The 21,911-nt window shown below is 36.5% G+C and overlaps 3 protein-coding genes across 3 annotated transcripts; all 3 read left to right on the top strand.

Moving 5' to 3' along the window:
• Positions 1-266: 266 nt before the first annotated feature.
• LOC132552529 (acetylcholine receptor subunit alpha-like) lies at positions 267-1,460 on the top strand. The gene has a single exon (XM_060216707.1). It carries the CDS (start codon positions 267-269, stop codon positions 1,458-1,460), a length of 1,194 nt encoding a protein of 397 aa, XP_060072690.1.
• A 3,734-nt stretch (positions 1,461-5,194) lies between these two features.
• Positions 5,195-6,406, top strand: LOC132552528 (neuronal acetylcholine receptor subunit alpha-7-like). The gene has a single exon (XM_060216706.1). It carries the CDS (start codon positions 5,195-5,197, stop codon positions 6,404-6,406), a length of 1,212 nt encoding a protein of 403 aa, XP_060072689.1.
• A 12,391-nt stretch (positions 6,407-18,797) lies between these two features.
• Positions 18,798-20,030, top strand: LOC132552525 (acetylcholine receptor subunit alpha-like). The gene has a single exon (XM_060216705.1). The coding sequence runs from the start codon at positions 18,798-18,800 to the stop codon at positions 20,028-20,030; it is 1,233 nt and encodes a 410-aa protein (XP_060072688.1).
• Positions 20,031-21,911: the final 1,881 nt, after the last annotated feature.

The raw sequence follows: 21,911 nt of genomic DNA, 5'->3' as shown, positions 1-21,911 counted from the left end.
TTTAAAGTAACAATTCTAATGCTCGTTGCGACGATATTGTATATCTCGTAACATTTTCCTTCAGTAATGCAGACTAAAAACCAAAGTAGATCAAACATACGTCTTGGGATTATCTTAATGTGTGTTCTTTATGGTATTTAATCTTTATGATTTTCCTCAAACGTTGTTCACAGAAAATCAAACGTCATAGTGAATGTATAGTATTTTTCGGTGCTAAATGATCAAATGTATTCTGTTCTGCAGGACACAATTTACCATATATCGTTATGACGGCCCCACGAGTGATTCTCGCGCTAATTCTGTGTTGCGGTGCAGGTCAGTCGGTACTGGGACGTACCGGAACGATGGACCATTGGATCAGGCTGACTAACGCACTGTTCTCTAACTACACAAAGGATATCTACCCCGTGTACTACCTGAATGAAACGCTTACAGTAGACCTGTCCATGTTTTTGTTGTCCATTCAGGACTTTGACGAAGTGGCCGGAGTGATCACACTTAATGGCGGATTACTCCAATCGTGGGCGGATTTTCGTTTGACTTGGAATCCTAGTGACTATGGCGGAATCGAAGACATATTTCTTAATTCATCAGTAGTTTGGAAACCGCATGTGATTCTGGTATCATCGGCGGAAGACCTGAAACCATTCGACTCGGGAAAGTTCGACGTTAGAGTGTTTTATAATGGCACATGTCAAATTAATCCGGGCAGACGGATGCTCGCCACGTGTTCTGTCGATATGACAAAGTTTCCTTCAGACTCGCATGTTTGTGACCTTGAAATAATGCAGTGGAGCGTGTTGCCAGATGAAGTTGTGCTTGGTTTTACATCTACAGAATTAATTTTAACTTACTACATACAAAATGGAGAATGGGATATAGTGAAAACGTCGGTATCAAATCCTACCTTATCACCTGGTGGTGTTATTTTTACAATCAATGTCACGAGAAAGCCGGAATATCTGTCTGTATCTTTAATTCTTCCAATTTTGTTGGTGTGCTTCCTGAACCCGTTTGTTTTTCTCCTTCCGGCTTCCTCTGGCGAAAGAATCTCATACACGTTAACACTATTCCTATCATTAGCCGTGTACATATCAATAATAGCCTCCAGTTTGCCAAACGTTTCCAATAACATGGCGATGATGTCATTTTTCCTGCTGATCATACTCATCATCAGTGGAGTAATAATTGTCATGACTATCTTCACTCTACGTTATGACGTCATTTCTGACGTCAGCAAGTTCCCGAACTTTCTGAAACGCCTCGCACTGTGTATTTATGAAAAGAAACCGGTAAATAAGGACGAGTGTGAAAAGGATGCAAATGTAAATTCGGATGACACTGAACACGATTTAAAGAGAGATGACGTCATAAAACTGATCGACATATCATTGTTTGTGACGTCATCATTGATGATGGTGATATTTGTTACATGGTTTCTTTGCTTTGTATTTGTGTAACGTATTTAAACAGGTTACAAGCTAATCCTAAAACTATTGAGAAAATCTAAAAAATTCACAATTTTGATAAGATATCATATCTATCACGGATTTTTTTTTTTTTCTGGCCTCGATAAATATCACCTCCAATTCGATCATAAATCCTCACATCTACCCGACAGGTCTATAATTTATGATGAAATTCTACGCTTCCGAATAGTCAAACATATTGTAGCACGAGTTTCTGGAATTGTTCTAATTTTGGAGTGATGTTCACCTCGCGTGCACGGATTCCTCCTGTGTTGGTGTGATAATCCAATATACTACAGACTTGTGTTGTAGTGCTTTGACAAATGAGAAGGTCAAAAATGACAGTTTAATGATAACATATAATATAGTTAATGTCAGAGTTGAAATGCCATTCCAGTGGTTACTATGTTGTTGTTTAAACGCTGACGTCTACTGTACAGTGTTGACCTTGTATTGGTGCAGTGTATATGGAGAAGTATTTGTGCTGTGTAATATTTGTGCTGTGTATTATTTGTAATGTGCAGTATTTGCGCTGAGTAGTATTGGCACTGTGTACTATTTGCATTTTGTAATATTTGTGCTGTGTATTATTTGTGATGTGCAGTATTTTCGCTGTGTAATTTTGTGCTGTGCAGTATTTGCATTGTGTAATATTTGCGCTTTGTTATATTTGTGCTGTGCAGTATTTGCGCTGTGTAATATTTGTACTATGTAGTATTTGCGCTGTGCAGTATTTGCGCTTTGTAATATTTGCGCTGTGCAGTATTTGTAAATATGTATGTAAGTATCTGATTATTATGAATAAATAGATGTACTGTAGTAAATCGACAAATTGGTTTATTTATTTACCGAAGAATGTCTCTTTTTTCTTTTCTTTTTTATCGAATTAGTTTTCATCATATAATTTATAAGATCACATTTTCCATTTCAATTTGATCATGTATTCTTATTGTTCTGTATACTTTTATAAGAGTGTTTGATGCATTGTATGTTTAAGGTGAAGTTTAAAACTCGCTAATAACATCGTTTTAATGTTTAATTGACGATACAGTCGGTTTCATAAAGCGCCAACTTCTTCATCAAAAATAAGATTTTTTTTTTCAAATCTGAGCACAGCTTTGTGTTTCTCAATAATTGATCTGTTAATTAAACATAAACCTGACCGTACTGCTTAGTTTTAATGTATAAATATATACTGGCGATGTAAAACAGAGGCCCAAAAATCAGTTGATATCATATATCTAATTCAAAGTTGTCCAAAAGACAAACGAGTAAATAGCACCGTTTAATAAGATACTGTATACCGCAATATTTTATTTTCGTCGTATCATTATCATTAATTCGCCTTATGATTATTTCACTCTCTGAGTAAGTGTAACAGAGTTTCGTCTTAATCTTAAATTAGCTCTCCTTGATCAAAGTCTAAAGTTCAACGGAGACAGACATTTCCCAGTATGCACATCCTCGATACTCCAGGGGTTACAACCAGTTTCGCTCTCTGCACCATGGAACATGTCATGGCAAAATTGAAGATTCCATGTAAGACACCTTGTCGACAAGACGAAGACTAATTTGATCCTTTGATGTACGAATCGCGGGGTCACATAAGGGTATATTGTAATGGCTTTGAAACTGGGTGTCGCTCCTTTGTAATCTTCAAAAGAAGCGGTATAAACCTGTGATTGGTCAGTTTTTCTTTCCAGGAACCAATCAAATTACTTCGCTTGTGCCTTCAATATTGCCCCGACATGTTCCAGGAGTGCAGAGAGCGAAAGTGATCGTTAAGGATAAAAAAAAACACCAAGAAAATACCAACATGGCAACATAATCATAATTCAAACTCAGATTCCATAAAACTAGGATAAAAATTTGAAAAAAAAGATTTACACGTAGACTTCCGAGAAATTACAAGGAGAATAACACAAGGTGTTCCGGAGGGTAAGCGTCTTCTGCTTCGTCGAGGACATCCGCCATGTAAACCTTGGTCATTCCAGGTAGGTAAATCGGGCAAACTAAAATATCAAATACGCCCAGCATCACACAAAGAAATAGAATATTTCTCAATGATATCACTATGGCGACCACAAAACTTCACCGTAATTTTCATCAATCTGCATCTTTTGAACCCTTGTGTTACGAGTTTGTCAGTCAGTTGACGACTTCTTGCACGAAAATCCTGATTAAGGGAACAGAAGAAAAGTTTTTTTAGAAGAGAGTGATGATGCTCAAACTGCATCTTACAGCTGTTTCAGAATTCAGAACATGTTGGCGACTGCCGGGACTAGATACTGCAAGAGAATGATTGTTACATTTGAAGTCTTTGGAATAGTGACACGGTTCAGATTATATATTAAAAAATTACTTGACGTTGCTGTAAAATTATCAGATGTTGCAGATCACGAAATTTATTGAATCATGGTTAAACTTCAAGTTCCGACTTACATTTCGATCAGATTGTTTTTTTTTTCACTCGCTTCCTAGGTTCAACATTTAGACCCTTAGCATCACTGATGAGTCTTAGAAGGACAAAATATCTGTATAGTACAGTTTACGGATCGACACTATTGTGTGCAAATCATTGAGATTGAGGAAGACAAACGAAACAAAGCTACATAACGCCTATAAAATAGCGTAATCTGCTGGTAGTAGTTCTATGCATGCACGTTTCTTTATAATCGGAAAAATTGTCGATATTTTTACATTTATGTCGATCAATTACAATTTTACTCCTAGATTTCAGCACTGTTTTTAAATCCCTCGCATCACTGATGAACCCTGGGATGACGAAACAGCTGTATGATGCAGTTTAATGAATTACCTATTGGCTGTACTGATTACAGTGTTATTGAAATGTGTTATGATATGGCGTGTCTTGGGTATACCGTAAACGTGGACATTTAAACGAGAGAGAAATTAACGCTAATTACTCAGGTAATGTTTTGTGATGTGCTTAGATTTTGTAGACGAAATAAAATGAAAACTGGTCGCGAAAATAACCCCACGCGTATAGTTTACCAATAGAAATCGCGAAGCTAACCCTCGCGAAAATTTCCACGGTTACAGTTGAGTATGACGGCAGCAGCTAATCACTTTTTTATTTATGTAAAATATTTTTTCAACCGGATCCATCCCGTTACGTGAAAACCTATTTCTTCGAAGTTTTCTACACCCAAATCTGCTCTTCTAAACACTTTAACCTGTTTTACAAGATGAAGGCTTTAGCAAAAGTGTGGAGGCTTTAATCAAATGTTCTACATCGGCTTAGATTAATTATTGATTGTGTTTCATATAAATTAACCATTTTCTCTTTAAGGCGTCATCGTTAGTGAAACCTCACACACAATTAGTATAAGCATTCTTTTAGAAACCAATCCTTATTATTTGACAGCTCTGTTTGACAACCTGAAGCAGATATATTGAACAAGAGTAAAGAAAAGTCGATTTTAGGCCCTACTGGGACGTGTCCAATTAAAAAAAAACATCGTATGTACATAGCCTTAGAAACTTTGGTGCAAGCAGGTGAGAATAAGTAGGAGCCGAAACACAACGTACAGTACAAGTTTGATATGTACTGAAGTGATAATTTCTTAAGTAATTAATACTGAACTTTACATAATTTCAATTAATCATCAATAAAGCGTTATTACCGAATCCAACAAGATTTTGACAATATCCGTGTGACACATATTTCCTCGTGATACAGGACTCATTCAGCGGAACAAAGTATGACAACCGCACAATTGATCTCCTTACTGATGCTGTTGAGTGCAGGGCAGTCGGTGCTAGGACGTAAAGGAACGATGGACGACTGGGCTAGGTTACTTAACACACTGACGTCTAATTACACGAAGGAGATATACCCCGTCTACAACCTTAGCGAAACACTGACTATATCTATGGGGATGTTCCTTCTGTCCATTCTAGACTTTAACGAAGTATCCGGGGTTATCAGTTTAAATGGCGGAGTGAATTTAAATTGGATCGATTTTCGTCTGGCTTGGAATCCGAGTGAGTATGGCGGATTAGAAAACATTCTTCTTAACTCCTCTTTTGTTTGGACTCCGAAGATCTTCCTCATGACCACTGCTGATGATATGGAACCATTTTATTTGAAAGATTTCGAGATAAGGGTGTATCACGATGGAAGATGTTCTGTTGCTCCGGGAAGACGAATGATGGCGACATGTTCCGTGGATATGTCACAGTTTCCCATAGACTCCCATATCTGTGAGCTTATTCTTCTTCAGTGGGGCGCATTCGAGGACGAAACTTTACTTAAATATCAGAGTTCACGAGTATTTCTATCCTACTATACACACAACGGTGAATGGGACTTAACAAAAAGCTATGTGACTGAATCCCAAACAATGCAAGGCGGCTTGAGTTTTACGATATACATCACGAGAAGACCAATGTATTGGATTCTATCTCTTATCATCCCAGTTCTCCTGTTATGCTTTCTTAACCCGTTTGTGTTTCTCTTGCCGGCCTCTTCTGGAGAGCGAATTTCCTACACCGTCACTATGTTTCTGTCCCTGGCTGTCTACATGACACTGATAGGAGACAACCTTCCTAAGGTGTCAGAAAACATGGCTTTTCTGTCGTTTTTTCTGCTGATCACTCTTACATACAGTGGGTTGCTAGTTATTCTCACAATATTCACATTAAGGGGTGAGTTGCTGTCTGATGTCAGCAAATTCCCACGATGTCTGAGGTATCTTGCTCTCTGTTTTAAAAAAATAAGAAGGACACGACGGGTAACTCAAGCAATATCCCAGGACGACAGTGAAAAAGAAGAAAGCGAAAAGACATATGACGTCAGCGATAATTTGCTGAAAGATGACGTAATGCGAGTGACTGATATGCTGTTGTTTGTGACGTCATTATCAGCTATGCTCGTTATCACCGTTTGCTTTTTTTCCGCTTTGTTCAGATAGAGCAAATACATTTTAAAGAAAAAGCACAGAAAAATGGATAGAATTTGATTGAAGTTTTCACTGAAAATGTCAATTTGTCACATGCGTTACTGAAGTAAGAACGAACAATAATAAGTTATGATGTTTTGTATTTGAGCAAGATGTTGATTTCTCGAAGTGTTTTAAATGTATGACATCCAGTTGACATACAAGTGCTGAAGATCACACAATTTCATTGTGTTTTAAGTGTATGACATCCAGCTGACATACAAGTGCTGAAGATCACACAATTTCATTGTGTTTTAAGTGTATGACATCCAGTTGACATACAAGTGCTGAAAATCATACAATTTCATTGTGTTTTAAGTGTATGACATCCAGTTGACATACAAGTGCTGAAGACCAGACAATTTCATTGTGTTTTAAGTGTATGACATCCAGTTGACATACAAGTGCTGAAGATCAGACACTTTCATTGTGTTTTAAGTGTATGACATCCAGTTGACACACAAGTGCTGAAAATCACACAATTTCATTGTGTTTTAAGTGTATGACATCCAGTTGACATACAAGTGCTGAAGATCACACAATTTCATTGTGTTTTAAGTGTATGACATCCAGTTGACACACAAGTGCTGAAAATCACACAATTTCATTGTGTTTTAAGTGTATGACATCCAGTTGACATACAAGTGCTGAAGATCACACAATTTCATTGTGTTTTAAGTGTATGACATCCAGTTGACACACAAGTGCTGAAAATCACACAATTTCATTGTGTTTTAAGTGTATGACATCCAGTTGACATACAAGTGCTGAAGATCACACAATTTCATTGTGTTTTAAGTGTATGACATCCAGTTGACACAAAAGTGCTGAAAATCACACAATTTCATTGTGTTTTAAGTGTATGACATCCAGTTGACATACAAGTGCTGAAGATCACACAATTTCATTGTGTTTTAAGTGTATGACATCCAGTTGACATACAAGTGCTGAAAATCATACACTTCTCGTGTCATTTCCCGATATCTTAGAACTGTACAATATTGTTTACCGATAAAAATCTTTTTATTTTGTTGCGAACAATATTTGAAAAAAAAATGTCTGAGCTTAAGGTTTTCTCGTCTTGTTTTTTGAATTGTACTTTGATGATATATTCTTTCGAAAAAAAAGAAGAAAGGAAAAAAACAGGAAAATAAATCTTCTGTTATCTGCCCACACTTTAGCGATAAACTTGACAGCCGAGAAGGGAATAATACTGATCACTTATTAATCAAATACATTGTACATACATATGTCTACTATGTGACAAGCTTGTTATCATTAATCTCTATCGCGTGGGTAAAATGTCTTGAAACAAGATGAATTCATGAAACACCGGTTGCAATAAGATCCTGAAGTGGGACATTAAAACTACTGTGTACGGCACGTGCTAATTGCATGCACACTTTGTGAAACACTGATGTCTTCATTGTGGTAATCATTTTCTATTTACTTACAAATGTAGTTTAAAGGTCACGGTCAAGGTCACACAGTCTTGGCACAAGGAACACACGTGCCAGGTTTGAAAGCCCTACACCGCACGGTGCAATAGTTATGGGCAAGGTGAAAGCTGACAACAGACGAACAGACAGACAAACAACACAATAACAATATGTACCCGATCGTTCGATCCGAGGACCTAAAAATCGTTAGTTTATCTTTCAGTGAAGCTATCGATTATTTTGGTCATTCAGCAAGTGGGCGTGTGCGCGCTTTGTTCAGTAAATACACTGACGTATGTAAATAAAGATGAATACATATCAACTATGTGTGTTGTTTCTTCTCGATTTCTCGTACAATATGCGACGATTTCTATCAAAAAATTAATCAAATATTTTAGCAGACAGCTAATGATTGAGCTTGCCTTATCAATCAATCTCAGTATCTGTGTATATTGAAGGCGTTTTCATAATCATTTTAAAATGGAACCATCCGACTTGGTGTATAAAGTCCTCCAACAGCTAGAATCGTAGAAGGATGTCCGGCCGGTGAGTGCGAGTACAAATACAAAATGGCGGCTACAAGATATCCCAGCGTCCTGGTTGACATTTTTAACTTAAATCGCTTTAGTCCTGAATTTTAGATTGTGGTGTGAATGTGCTAGTTTTTAAACGTAGAACCCTTCGGATGAAGAAATACAGAGGCTAAAAAATTAAAAAAAAAATGGAAGTTTCTTTTTTTGGCTGGTCAATTTTGTTTAAAGTTGTTTTATTGCAACAAAATGAAATTAAATTTGGCCAGAAACAGATATAAGATTCTGTTCATCACGCTATTAACTTATGCTTTGCTTGCTTCGTAAGACTGATAAATATCTGAAATGCCGACATTCTTAATTTTTAACTATTTATTGGCTGACGTCTCAATGTCATGAAATAATGACGTCACAGTATAACCGTGGATAAATTCAGCCACTTCCATCTCCTTAAGATAAGCTTATAGGTATGATCCCAACAATTTATTCTAAATAAGGAACAAAATCCCACTGGAGTGACTAAATAGATATTACACCAACATCACACGTAAACTTTAGAAATTTAAATATCAAAACGCCTCACATATCTTGATTCGAATTCAGGGCCCTTATACATGAAACTGTTCTCATGATCAAGGATGAGTTTTGTGCTCAAGCCTTATGTCTTGTTTAAGTCAGGAATGAAAAAGTCAGGCTGATTTTGCCTAAGATTTAAAAACAATCTTTAAAGAACTTCAGGTCAAATCTATATTCAAGGTTTAAATTTGACATTTGTATTATTTTATATAATTTAGTTGAATTTTAAAAATGTTTGCTTGAGTAAAACATCTATGTTTGAGTATGAGAATGGTTTCATGAATAAGTGCTCTGATGTTTAGGATAGCAAAGAAACAGGCTGGTTTCGACTTAAGTGATCTCTTTGATAAAGTACGCCACACACCTAAGCTAAAATGCCCTTATATATATATATATATGATTTGACATTCGGAACATTCCTTTAATATCCTGATCAAGGATTACAGTGTAATCACCAGTTCGATGGTCTTGTACTTAAAGCAGATTATCACGGTGCATATATATCCTCTCCGTATACAACCAATACAAATTAAACCAGCAGTACAGAATACTTTATAACCTAGCGCTAATTCAGGTAGGTTGCGAAATCAACAGGTAGGTTATTTTTTACGTCAGTTTGCATTTATGAAACGGTTATTTACACAAATTCTTTATCAACAAAATTTATTATCTTCATTTGTTTTCACTATTCCACTTCGTTATATATACTTCAAAGTATTTTATCGTCTGTATCGAAAATGCATTTTATTTTATTCCGTACAAATATCGTAATATGAACCAAGCTCAATTTCTTTCATTCATTCATTCATTCATTCATTCATTCATTCATTCATTTATTTATTTATTTATTTATTTATATATTTATTTATTTATTTATATATATTAATTTATTAATTAATTCATTAATTTATTAATTTATTTATCCATTCATTCATTCATTCATTCATTCATTCATTCATTCATTCATTCATTCATTCATTCACTTACTCTCTTACTCACTCACTCATTCATTCATTCATTCATTCATTCATTCATTCATTCATTTATTCATTTATTTATTTATTTATTTATTTATTTATTCATTAATTCATTTATTTATTTATTCATTCATTCATTCATTCATTCATTCATTCATTCATTCATTCATTCATTCATTTATTTATTTATTTATTCATTCATTCATTCATTCATTCATTCATTCATTCATTTATTTATTTATTTATTCATTAATTCATTTATTTATTTATCCATTCATTCATTCGTTCATTCATTCATTCATTTATCTAATTATTTATTTTATCTATTCATTCGTTTATCTATTTAATTATTTATTTATATATCTATCTATTATTTATTTATCTATTTATCCCAGATTGCCTACACAAGATCGTTGCCATGTCATCGGTACGAATTATTTTGGGACTGATTCTGTTGTACAGTACAGTCCAGTCGGTGCAAGGACGTAACGGGACGATGGACCAGTGGGTTAGGTTGACTAGTACACTGTTCTCAAATTACACTAAAGAGATCTACCCGGTATACGACTTCAGCCACCCATTGACCATATACATAGATATGTTTATACTGTCCATTCTCGACTTTGACGAAGTCTCCGGTGTGATCACATTAAATGGCGGAGTGGGTTACGTCTGGAATGATTTTCGTTTAACTTGGAACCCAAATGATTACGGAGGAATTGAAGACATTCTCATCAACACAACTAATGTTTGGAGCCCGAAGGTTTTCTTGCTAACAACTGCTGAGGATATGGAACCGTTTGATTTGAATGACTTCTATTTGAGAGTAAACTATACAGGCCACTGTCTCGTTAGTCCGGGTAAACAAATGAAATCGACATGTTCTGTTGATATGTCGGGGTTCCCTTCAGATGAACATACATGTGACCTTGTTCTAGTGCAGTGGGGCGTTAACTCTGATGAAATCAAACTTGCCTTCACCAAAACAGACATTAATTTAGAGTACTTTACACGTCATGGTGAATGGGATTTAACGGGGACGTATGTATCCACTCCCAGTAGCATGCCAATAGCGACAGTATTCACAGTTTACTTGAAGCGGGAGCCAATGTTTTTTTCCTTGTCTCTCGTCCTCCCAATTCTACTATTGTGTTTTCTGAACCCTTTTGTTTTCCTCCTTCCGGCTTCCTCAGGGGAGAGGATATCCTACACAATCACTATATTCTTATCAATGGCGGTTTACGTTTCAATAATTGGAGAACAGTTACCGAGTGTTTCTGAAAACATGGCGGCGATGTCATACTTCCTTCTAACGACTTTATTATACAGTTGCATTCTGATTTTATTAACAATTTACACTCTGCGTTGTGAAGTCTTTTCTGACGTAAAGACATTTCCAAAGATTTTGAAACGTTTCACACGGTTTGTTAAAAACCGAACAAATGACAAAGTGATAAAGATTAAAATCCAAACCGTCGATGATGACAATCAAATGACGGCAGATAATGATGACGACTTGAGTAAAGATGATATAATGGGAATCATCAACGTTTTTCTGTTTGTGACGTCATCACTTTTTGTGTTGATTATCATGATATGGTTTTTATGCTATGTATTCACATAAAGTTTAACAAGACATAGGTGGCTGTACACTCGTAATGATGAATGATGTATAACTGCAGTAGACTTACATGTTTGTGACGTCATCACTATGTGTGTTGATTTTAATTATACGGTTTATGTGTTTACGTAATCAGTAATGCAAAGATGAATGGACCATCACTGCAACAGATGTGAACGTAACCAGTATGATGTTATATGATTGAGAATTATATGTTTCACGATTCAGATCAAAAGTCAGAAAAACTCCGATTTAAAGCATATTGATTGCATGCGGTTTTATCTAGTTGTTTTCAGCTGATAGTTCATTTCGTTATTCCGACTTTTAGGTACGAAAACTACAACCAATTCAATCTAGTGATAGAGTAAAATTTGGCGTCACGCGATGCTTGTGCATCAAAAATGAGGTTTGGCTAGTTTGAAGTCACTTAACAATTATTATGATAGATAGAAAGTCCAAGGATGAATTGGCTTATAAAAACACAGTCGAAGAGAGGGAGAGAGAGAGAGAGAGAGAGAGAGAGAGAGAGAGAGAGAGAGAGAGAGAGAGAGAGAGAGAGAGAGAGAGAGAGAGAGAGAGAGAGAGAGAGAGAGAGAGAGAGAGAGAGAGAGAGAGAGAGAGAGAGAGAGAGAGAGAGAGAGAGAGAGAGAGAGAGAGAGAGAGAGAGAGAGAGAGAGAGAGAGAGAGAGAGAGACAGAGAGACAGAGAGACAGAGAGAGAGAGAGAGAGAGAAAGAGAGAGACAGAGAGAGAGAGAGAGACAGAGAGACAGAGAGAGACAGAGAGAGACAGAGAGACAGAGAGACAGAGAGAGAGCGACAGAGAGAGAGAGAGAGAGAGAGAGAGAGAGAGAGAGAGAGAGACAGAGAGAGAGAGAGAGAGACAGAGAGAGAGAGAGAGAGAGAGACAGAGAGAGAGAGAGGGACAGACAGAGAGAGAGAGAGAGACAGAGAGAGAGACAGACAGACAGACAGAGACAGAGAGAGAAATAGAGACAGAGAGAGATAGAGAGAGACAGAGAGAGAGAGAGAAACAGAGACAGAGAGAGAGATGGACAAAGAGAGACAGAAAGAGAGAGAAATTTCACCATTTCATTTTTATGGTAATAAAACATTCGTTTGTTTAAATAAAATGAAAAAGGCACAAATGAAGAAGTAAGATGTATTTAGCTTGCTTTTAAACTTTCCTTGACTATCGTTCTGTATTTCGTAATATTACCAATTAAATTACTGCTTTACATGGTTGTACTGGAAAAAACCTGTTATTTTGTTTATTTGTTGGATTTAGTGACCCGTGAACAGTCAATTAAATTTTGAGGCATCTGTTGGCTGAAATTTTGTTATTATAAATGACGTCAGCGATGACGATATATGTCTTTAAAAAAATACTTTCGGCAGTACCATTAGCATTTTAGATGTACGCGTGCGTGTTATAATTGTAATTTTCCGTTAAGGGTAAATGTTTTCCTAGTATATATAAAACGCTATTTGAATTCATTCAAAACAGGTTCTTTTCCTCGCAGCATTTAAGGATTTTGGTCCCAGCTGGCCTGATAACAGATAGGAGAATATCCCATAGTTTAGATCAGATATCAGCTGACGTCAATATTTTATAGGAATACGCAAATCTGTCGGCAGAAAAACATGTTCCTTTAAGATTTGATTTTTAAAAAAGACGTATTAGTGGGTACCTAATCGTATGGTTGCATTCACTAGGTTTCAGTTCGTTAATAACTTGATCTTTTTCTGCAATCGACTTCAATTCTGTAGCTAAAGGGAGGTAACTCGTTGACATTATATTGACAACCCACATCTAAAGGGAGGTAACTCGTTGTCATTATTGACAACCCAAATCTAAATTAAGGTAGCATGTAGTCATTCATTCAGATCTATTGGTTGAGCCTCGATCTGAATTTCAACTCAAGATATTTTGAGTTTCTCTTACGTAGTCATCCAATCGCAAGGAACCAGACATTTCATCTCTGGCGACAAAGCTAAACATCTTTTATTAACCTGACAAATTACCTTACTTTCTGTTTTCTGATTATATCATCGCATAAATTTGAATCAAGGAATCCTGGTAGCAGCTGCTGGATACCCCACTGAACATAATACTTGAGGCCAATTACCTGCCATCCAGAGGATAAAGGGTAACCTAAGTGCCCTTGGATCAATTCTCTACCGATTGACACCAAACCACATACCTGCGATCTTCACTTGAGAGCCCGTGGGTCAATTCTCTACCGACTGACACCAAACCACATACCTCCGATCTTCACTTGGGAGCCCGTGGGTCAATTATCTACCGACTGACACCGAACCACATACCTCCGATCTTCATTTGGGAGCCCGTGGGGCAATTCTCTAGGCCGACTGACACCAAACCACCTACCTCCGATCTTCACTTGAGAGACCGTGGGTCAATTATATACCGACTGACACCAAACCACATACCTGCGATCTTCACTTGAGAGCCCGTGGGTCAATTCTCTACCGACTGACACCAAACCACATACCTCCGATCTTCACTTGGGAGCCCGTGGGTCAATTATCTACCGACTGACACCGAACCACATACCTCCGATTTTCATTTGGGAGCCCGTGGGGCAATTCTCTAGGCCGACTGACACCAAACCACCTACCTCCGATCTTCACTTGAGAGACCGTGGGTCAATTATATACCGACTGACACCAAACCACCTACCTCCGATCTTCACTTGAGAGCCCGTGGGTCAATTCTCTAGGCCGACTGACACCAAACCACATTCCTCCGATCTTCACTTGAGAGCCCGTGGGTCAATTCTCTACCGACTGACACCAAACCACATACCTTAGACCTTCACTCCAGAGGATGTGGGTCAATTCTCTACCGACTAACACCAAACCACCTACCTCCGATCTTCACTTGAGAGACCGTGGGTCAATTATCTACCGACTGACACCAAACCACCTACCTCCGATCTTCACTTGAGAGCCCGTGGGTCAATTCTCTACCGACTGACACCAAACCACATACCTTAGACCTTCACTCCAGAGGATGTGGGTCAATTCTCTACCAATTGAGATATGACGCCGCGACGAAGCATCAAAAAGTACAACACACGGTTAATTTTATGACAATAGTAAATTACTAGAAATTATATATAAATACAGATACAAAATTAAAGAACATAGATTTCTAATGTAACTGATAAACAACGACAATATAAGTATAATGTTGGGTGTTCCATTATTATTATGATATTTCAGTGTGATCACACTTTAAAGACTAAAAGTGCTCCAATTACTTATAAAGAAATGTTTCATACTACCAGTACTGCTGCGATAGCGGCATTCTATTTATTGGTTGCCAAGGTTGAATTCCTATGATCAATAAATACATTCTGATGGTCGTGAAAAAGTAACATTTGAACACCGAAATTTCAATTTCAAAGGGCAAACGTTGTTTCATACAGTAACCTGCGCCTGGAAAAAGAAAAACGTAAAACAATGACACAAGTTGCTTTTCTTTAATTCCACAATCTGCCCAAGAATGATACTTGGGAACATTTTCATGTGGTGCAATTTAATTTTATCATCAAATTATTATCTGAACACGTGACGAACACAGATTAGTCTTCTGGTACCATGTGGTCCATCACAGGGAACTGTGCGCAGTCACAAACAAACTTCTCAAGATCCATGTTTCTTGAGCAAGAACAATCTGGACCTGCTATTCCACAAGCAGTATTACACACATACTGATCATCATAACAACCAACGACACTGCATTCCGGCTCCGGGTGTTGTCCCCCAAAGCTTATAAAACAATTACACAGATCTGAAAGAAAAATATGAAAATACTTACACACACTGGCGTAGGCAAGGGGTAGGCAAGGGGGGCAACGGGGCGGGGTGGGGGTCCCATTTTTCAGTTTTCTGCATCTGTATTTTTCATATCTATATTTCAGTGATTTTACCGATTCTACTTTCATTCTGTCGAAACAAATGCGAATTATAATTATGTTAAAAATAATACTAAGTTTTGTTACAATTTTTGAAATCAATATTTTCAATGTATTTCGAGCGAAAACAATTATAAGAAAGGAATAATGAATATTGTTTTTATTTAACATCATTTTTTATTTTCAAAACATCTTTCTTTACTCGTGACCATGCGTCGACACATCAGTTAGATTAGACAGTAGTGTCCTAGTTAGTGACGCTATTGTCTGAACATTTGACAGCGGTAGAAACAAAAAAAATACCCTTCGCTTGTAAATAAAGTTCACGTTTTCATACAATACATTGTCTTATTATCTTGTGCCGACTTGTCTGTACAATGTCCATTTAACATTTTTATAACTTATATTTTACTTTTGTCTATTATATAAGAAGCTATGATATATGAATTTGTATATTCCCGGGTCAAAAGATCGGGGGTATATTGTTTTTGTGATGTCTGTGTGGGTTGTCAACTTTAACCTTGCCCATAACTATGTCACCGTATGTGGTAGGGCTTTTCATATTTGGTATGCGTGTTACTTGTAACAATACATTTCCGGTGGTATGAACATTTTCAATTATGTGACCTTGACCGTGACCTTTAACCTACATTTGAAAAAATACTGGCCTTAACTATTGCACAATGACGTAAGTGTTTCACAAAGTGTGCATGCAATAAGCACATGCCTAGTTTTAAAGTACTTCAGAATTTTGTTGCAAACGGGGACATGATTTATCATAAACACATCTTGTCTTTTTTATCGATTCGTATGTATGATGGTTTAAACAGCTTTTAAAATACTTTCCCAATAAGAAAATATTTTTATACTTGTCAAGATCACATGGTCAATGTTTTGTAGATACTTTTAAAAAATTGTAACCGATTGTGAGGAAGTTTACCAGCATGTTTAATAGAAATACAGGACCCGAGGTTAGATTACACAGATTCTTGATCTAACTTGGAGGAAAAAATGGTTTGTACCTTAAATTGAATCCGTTCAGGACCAAAGAAAGAATGTACCTTTTGTAAGTGACTGCGCGACATAGGAATGTAGAATTCGTGCCTCCGAATACGTCCGATTATTGTTAACCGTTCGCATCATTAGTATTTTTATTATTGTGTTAATAGAAATATTTGAAGGGTACATGCTTGCGTGAATTACGCGATCGATGAATAGAACGAGTCCCTTTTAATCTTGTACCGCGAAAAAGCATCAACGCGCGAACTTATTGTAACGTAGATACAATTGTTGGTTACCGCGAAAGTTTATCACCGCGAAAGTATTGTAACATTGATACAAATGTCAGTTTCTGCGAAAGTTTATCACCGCGAAAGTATTGTAACGTGGACACAAATGTCAGTTTCTGCGAAAGTTTATCACCGCGAAAGTATTGTAAAGTGGATACAAATGTCAGTTACCGCGAAAGTTTTTCACCGCGAAAGTATTGTAACATTGATACAAATGTCAGTTTCCGCGAAAGTTTATCACCGCGAAAATATTGTACCATTGATACAAATGTCAGTTTCCGCGAAAGTTTATCACCGCGAAAGTATTGTAACATGGATACAAATGTTAGTTACCGCGAAATAAAGTTAGTTTACAGTATACAATGTTAAGGAAGGTTGACAAATTGTATTTATATTCTGAACGACTCCTTTAACCCGTTCGATGAGATGACAATTGGAACTTATTTGTTAGGATCACACGCACACACGAACATAAATCAGAAATCAATCTGTACCCTAGATACCATCGTGATAGGCTGTTCCAAGTACCTCCCCCGAATGACGTTTTCATTAGAAGCGGTAAAATGTGATGATTGCCGAGTGAGTTGACTTGGCACGCCGTCACTAATGATATCGTACGGATATTTGTAAGTTTAAAGGGGAATGCCAATTATCTGATTGACAAAGACTCGGAGTGGTTGGCGCGGTAGTATTTACCAAAATTAGCAGGTAAGTAAACCAAAAGTCATCTGTTAAGCATTTCTGTTTCTTTTGTGTGGGTCTGCAGTGTTCTAAATGATCCACATATTCTTCAACTTACAGACATCAACTAAAAGCATTTATCATATTTATGGTGAAATTGTAAAGACTATTAATCATATTTATGATGAAATTGTAAAGACTATTTATCAAATTGTGATGAAATTGTAAAGACTATTTATCAAATTGTGATGAAATTGTAAAGACTATTTATCAAATTTAGGACGAAATTGTTAAGACTATTTGTCATATTTATGATGAAATTGTTAAGACTGTTTATCAAATTTACGGTGAAATTGTAAAGACTATTTATCAAATTTACGGTGAAATTGTAAAGACTATTTATCAAATTTACGGTGAAATTGTAAAGACTATTTATCAAATTTAGGACGAAATTGTTAAGAAATATTTATGATGAAATTGTTAAGACTGTTTATCATATTTACGGTGAAATTGTTAAGACTATTTATCATATTTAGGATGAAATTGTAAAGACTGTTTATCATATTTATGGTGAAATATGGTGAAATTGTAAAGACGATTTGGCATATTTATACATAATTTATTATTTTCATTATAATACACCGACTCATATATTTGAAACAGTTTTCAGTTGTCTATAATTATTCTCATTGTTGCAAAGAACAAGATAGACAAAATCTAGTTTCCTCATCGGCAAGTTACCGAGATGCTGAAATAGTTAAGAGATTTTCATGTCTTATTTAAACATGGACCAAATCAAATATCACACGCTTAAGTATTTTGAAATGACGCGTTTTGTTCAGTAAATGTTTATTTTTTAAATATTTAGATAGAGGCTAAAATATAACTACCAAAATAATAAACAATAAACCGTGTTTTAGATATGATAATACAGTAATAGTCATAATATAAAAAACAAAGGACCAAGCGAACAGAACTGGAAATAAAGGGGAAAAAGTTCCCTTGCAACGTCATATCTGTTTTTTGTGATGTCACAATGCTATTTGATTATCTCGTGCAAAAATTGTGACGTCATAAGTTAAAATCACCGGGAACCATCATAGACTAAAATATCGCACGATTGTATTATAGACGCACCTGTGGCTTAACAATAAATTATACCATGGCTGATATTACACTGATAACCGTCAGTTCAGTTATAATATGAAAAGGTAAAAAATGTGACGTCATCATGTTACGATGAGCATGCAAAACTCTTTAACACGTGTTTTATTTACAGGTTCCTTCTTAAGGATATATCACAACCACTATGAGAGCCTTTTTTCTCCTAGCTCTATTGTACAGTGCCAGCCAGTCTGTGCAGGGACGTAACGGGACGATGGATGACTGGATCAGGCTGACTAGTACATTGTTCTCAAATTACACGAAAGAAATATTTCCTGTGTACAACTTCACAGAAACACTTTTCGTCGACTCGTCCATGTTTTTGTTGTCAATTCTCGATTTCGATGAAGTATCGGGCGTTCTCACATTAAGCGCCGGTATGACGTTTGATTGGATTGATTTTCGTCTACAATGGACACCGAGCGAGTATGGAGGCATCGAATACATTCACGTGAATGCCTCGAGAGTTTGGAAACCGAAAGCCTACGTCATCACCGCCGCGGACGATTTACGTCAGTTTGGTAGTGATGAATTCGACATAACGATCTGGAATACAGGTCTCTGTACATTCAGTCCAGGGAAGCTGTTGAAATCATCGTGTTCGGTGGATATGTCGAAATTCCCAGTTGACTCTCAGATATGTAATATATTAGTACTACTTTGGGGATCGCCCGCTAATGTTAAACTCTTCTTCTCTAGAACGGATATGTACTTGACGTATTACACACCTAACGGGGAATGGAACATCGATAAAACTTCCGTATCATATTACTTAGGGTTCGGAACACCCTCCACAACACTGGATTTTACTATCTATATGACCCGGAAGTACATGTACTTTATCGTTTCAATGACAATCCCCGTGCTGTTGTTATGCTTCCTTAACCCGTTCGTGTTTCTCCTGCCGTCTTCTTCGGGGGAGAGAATATCCTACACCATCACTATGTTTCTCTCCCTGGCTGTCTACATGACACTGATAGGAGACAACCTTCCTAAGGTGTCAGAAAACATGGCTGGGATGTCCTATTTTATGCTTTTAGCGTTAATCTACAGTAGCATGCTGATCGTTCTTACGATATTCACACTTCGGTGTGAAGCTGTTGAAGATATCAAAACCTTTCCAAAATGGCTGAGGAGACTAACCCGATACTGCTATCAACTGAAATCTAATAAAATAGACAATAACGAGAGGTCGCTGAAGATTTCGGAGTTAAAAGAACAGGGTGCACCGGAAGTAGAACAGGTTGAAACCAACGTTGACTGTTTATCTGTCCAGCACAGGGACGTAATGCGAGTAATTGATAAATCCTTGTTCGTTCTTTCATTTCTGGCTATTGTGATAATGACGCTTTGGTTTTTGTGTACTCACTATACATGAAAAAAGGGGAAAGAACTGTACTAGTATTATACAACTGAGATTTTCTCAGCATAGGTATTGTCGGAAATATACTTGGGAGTGAAGACATCACCAAATAAGATCATTCACATTCGTGTTAGGCTTTGCTAAGTTTTGATTGTCCTATCAGTATTTTGGTGTAGACATATATCTACTTTAATGCATTCAAACCGTTCACATAGCTTTTTGAAGCGTAAATTTGGAGGGGGGGGGGGTGAGAAAAAAATATTTGCTCCGTCCTTCCTCTGGGGCCTGTCGGAATAAATCTCGGGGGTGATTCAGGAAACGAAATTGACCGAAACAAATGTCAAAGTATAAATTGTGAGCTGTATTGTATACCACAACTAAAACAAGTAGATGTGTTCGAAATTGGATTATTCATGCATTATAGAACAGCCATGTTTGACGTTACCATGACTACCATTTCAAAGCGAGGCATTATTCGTCTGTCCATGTGATTACTGTCACAAACCAATATATTCTTGATTGTGACACATGATACCATGATGGATTTAAATGTTGGGATAATTATACAGTCAACATTTTGATAAAATTGACTTAGCTATTCTATAAAGATTCCTATGGGAGTTTGTATGGAGGCCATAGTGTTATGAAATAATGAAGAGACCACGTTGTATTTGGTAAAAACTGGACTCGGAACCTGATATATTGATATCTTAACTAAAGACTAGACAAGCAAACATAGACTCGTCAATTAGGCTTGATAAATATTTGGATAAGGCCACTTCACTGAATAATCTATATTTGAACTTTTCATAATGGGCTGAAATTTGTTGGAACATCCCATCCCAGGCTGCTTGTTAAGTAGTTTTATTACAAATTTTAATTAAAGCTAATGGTGTTGATATAGAGATGAAAAGAAGCGGTTTCTAAAACTACAAAAATCGTGTACATTATCTGCAAGGTTTAGATACACTGTCTAGATATGTATAAGGTTTGGAGACACTCTAGATATGTATAAGGTTAAGATACACTGTCTAGATATGTATAAGGTTTAGGTACACTGTCTAGATATGTATAAGGTTTGGATACACTGTCTAGATATGTATAAGGTTTGGATACACTGTCTAGATATGTATAAGGTTTAGATACACTGTCTAGATATCTGTAAGGTTTAGATACACTGTCTAGATATGTGTAAGGTTTAGAGACACTGTCTAGATATGTATAAGGTTTAGATACACTGTCTAGATATCTGTAAGGTTTAGAGACACTGTCTAGATATGTGTAAGGTTTGGAGACACTGTCTAGATATGTATAAGGTTTAGATACACTGTCTAGATATGTATAAGGTTTAGAGACACTGTCTAGATATGTATAAGGTTTAGATACACTGTCTAGATATGTATAAGGTTTAGAGACACTGTCTAGATATGTATAAGGTTTAGATACACTGTCTAAATATCTGTAAGGTTTAGAGACACTGTCTAGATATGTGTAAGGTTTAGAGACACTGTCTAGATATGTATAAGTTTTGGGTACACTGTCTAGAAATCTGTAAGGTTTAGATACACAGTCTAGATATGTATAAGGTTTAGATACACTGTCTAGATATGTGTAAGGTTTAGAGACACTGTATAGATATGTATAAGGATTAGAGACACTGTCTAGATATCTGTAAGGTTTAGATACACTGTCTAGATATCTGTAAGGTTTAGATACACTGTCTAGATATCTGTAAGGTTTAGAGACACTGTCTAGATATGTATAAGGTTTAGATACACTGTCTAGATATGTATAAGGTTTAGAGACACTGTCTAGATATGTATAAGGTTTAGATACACTGTCTAGATATCTGTAAGGTTTAGATACACTGTCTAGATATGTGTAAGGTTTAGAGAC

Source organism: Ylistrum balloti, unplaced genomic scaffold (genome assembly GCF_031769215.1).
Source record: "Ylistrum balloti isolate Yb309-2 unplaced genomic scaffold, AGI_CSIRO_Ybal_v1 Utg370254, whole genome shotgun sequence".
In the NCBI taxonomy this organism is placed as follows: domain Eukaryota; kingdom Metazoa; phylum Mollusca; class Bivalvia; order Pectinida; family Pectinidae; genus Ylistrum; species Ylistrum balloti.
The sequence above is the reverse complement of the archived record's forward strand: the minus strand, read 5'-3'. Positions and strand labels throughout refer to the sequence as shown.

Excerpts from the sequence above, each read along its gene's own strand:
- LOC132552529 (XM_060216707.1), top strand. The coding sequence starts at position 267 with ATGACGGCCCCACGAGTGATTCTCGCGCTAATTCTGTGTTGCGGTGCA.
- LOC132552528 (XM_060216706.1), top strand. The coding sequence starts at position 5,195 with ATGACAACCGCACAATTGATCTCCTTACTGATGCTGTTGAGTGCAGGG.
- LOC132552525 (XM_060216705.1), top strand. The coding sequence starts at position 18,798 with ATGAGAGCCTTTTTTCTCCTAGCTCTATTGTACAGTGCCAGCCAGTCT.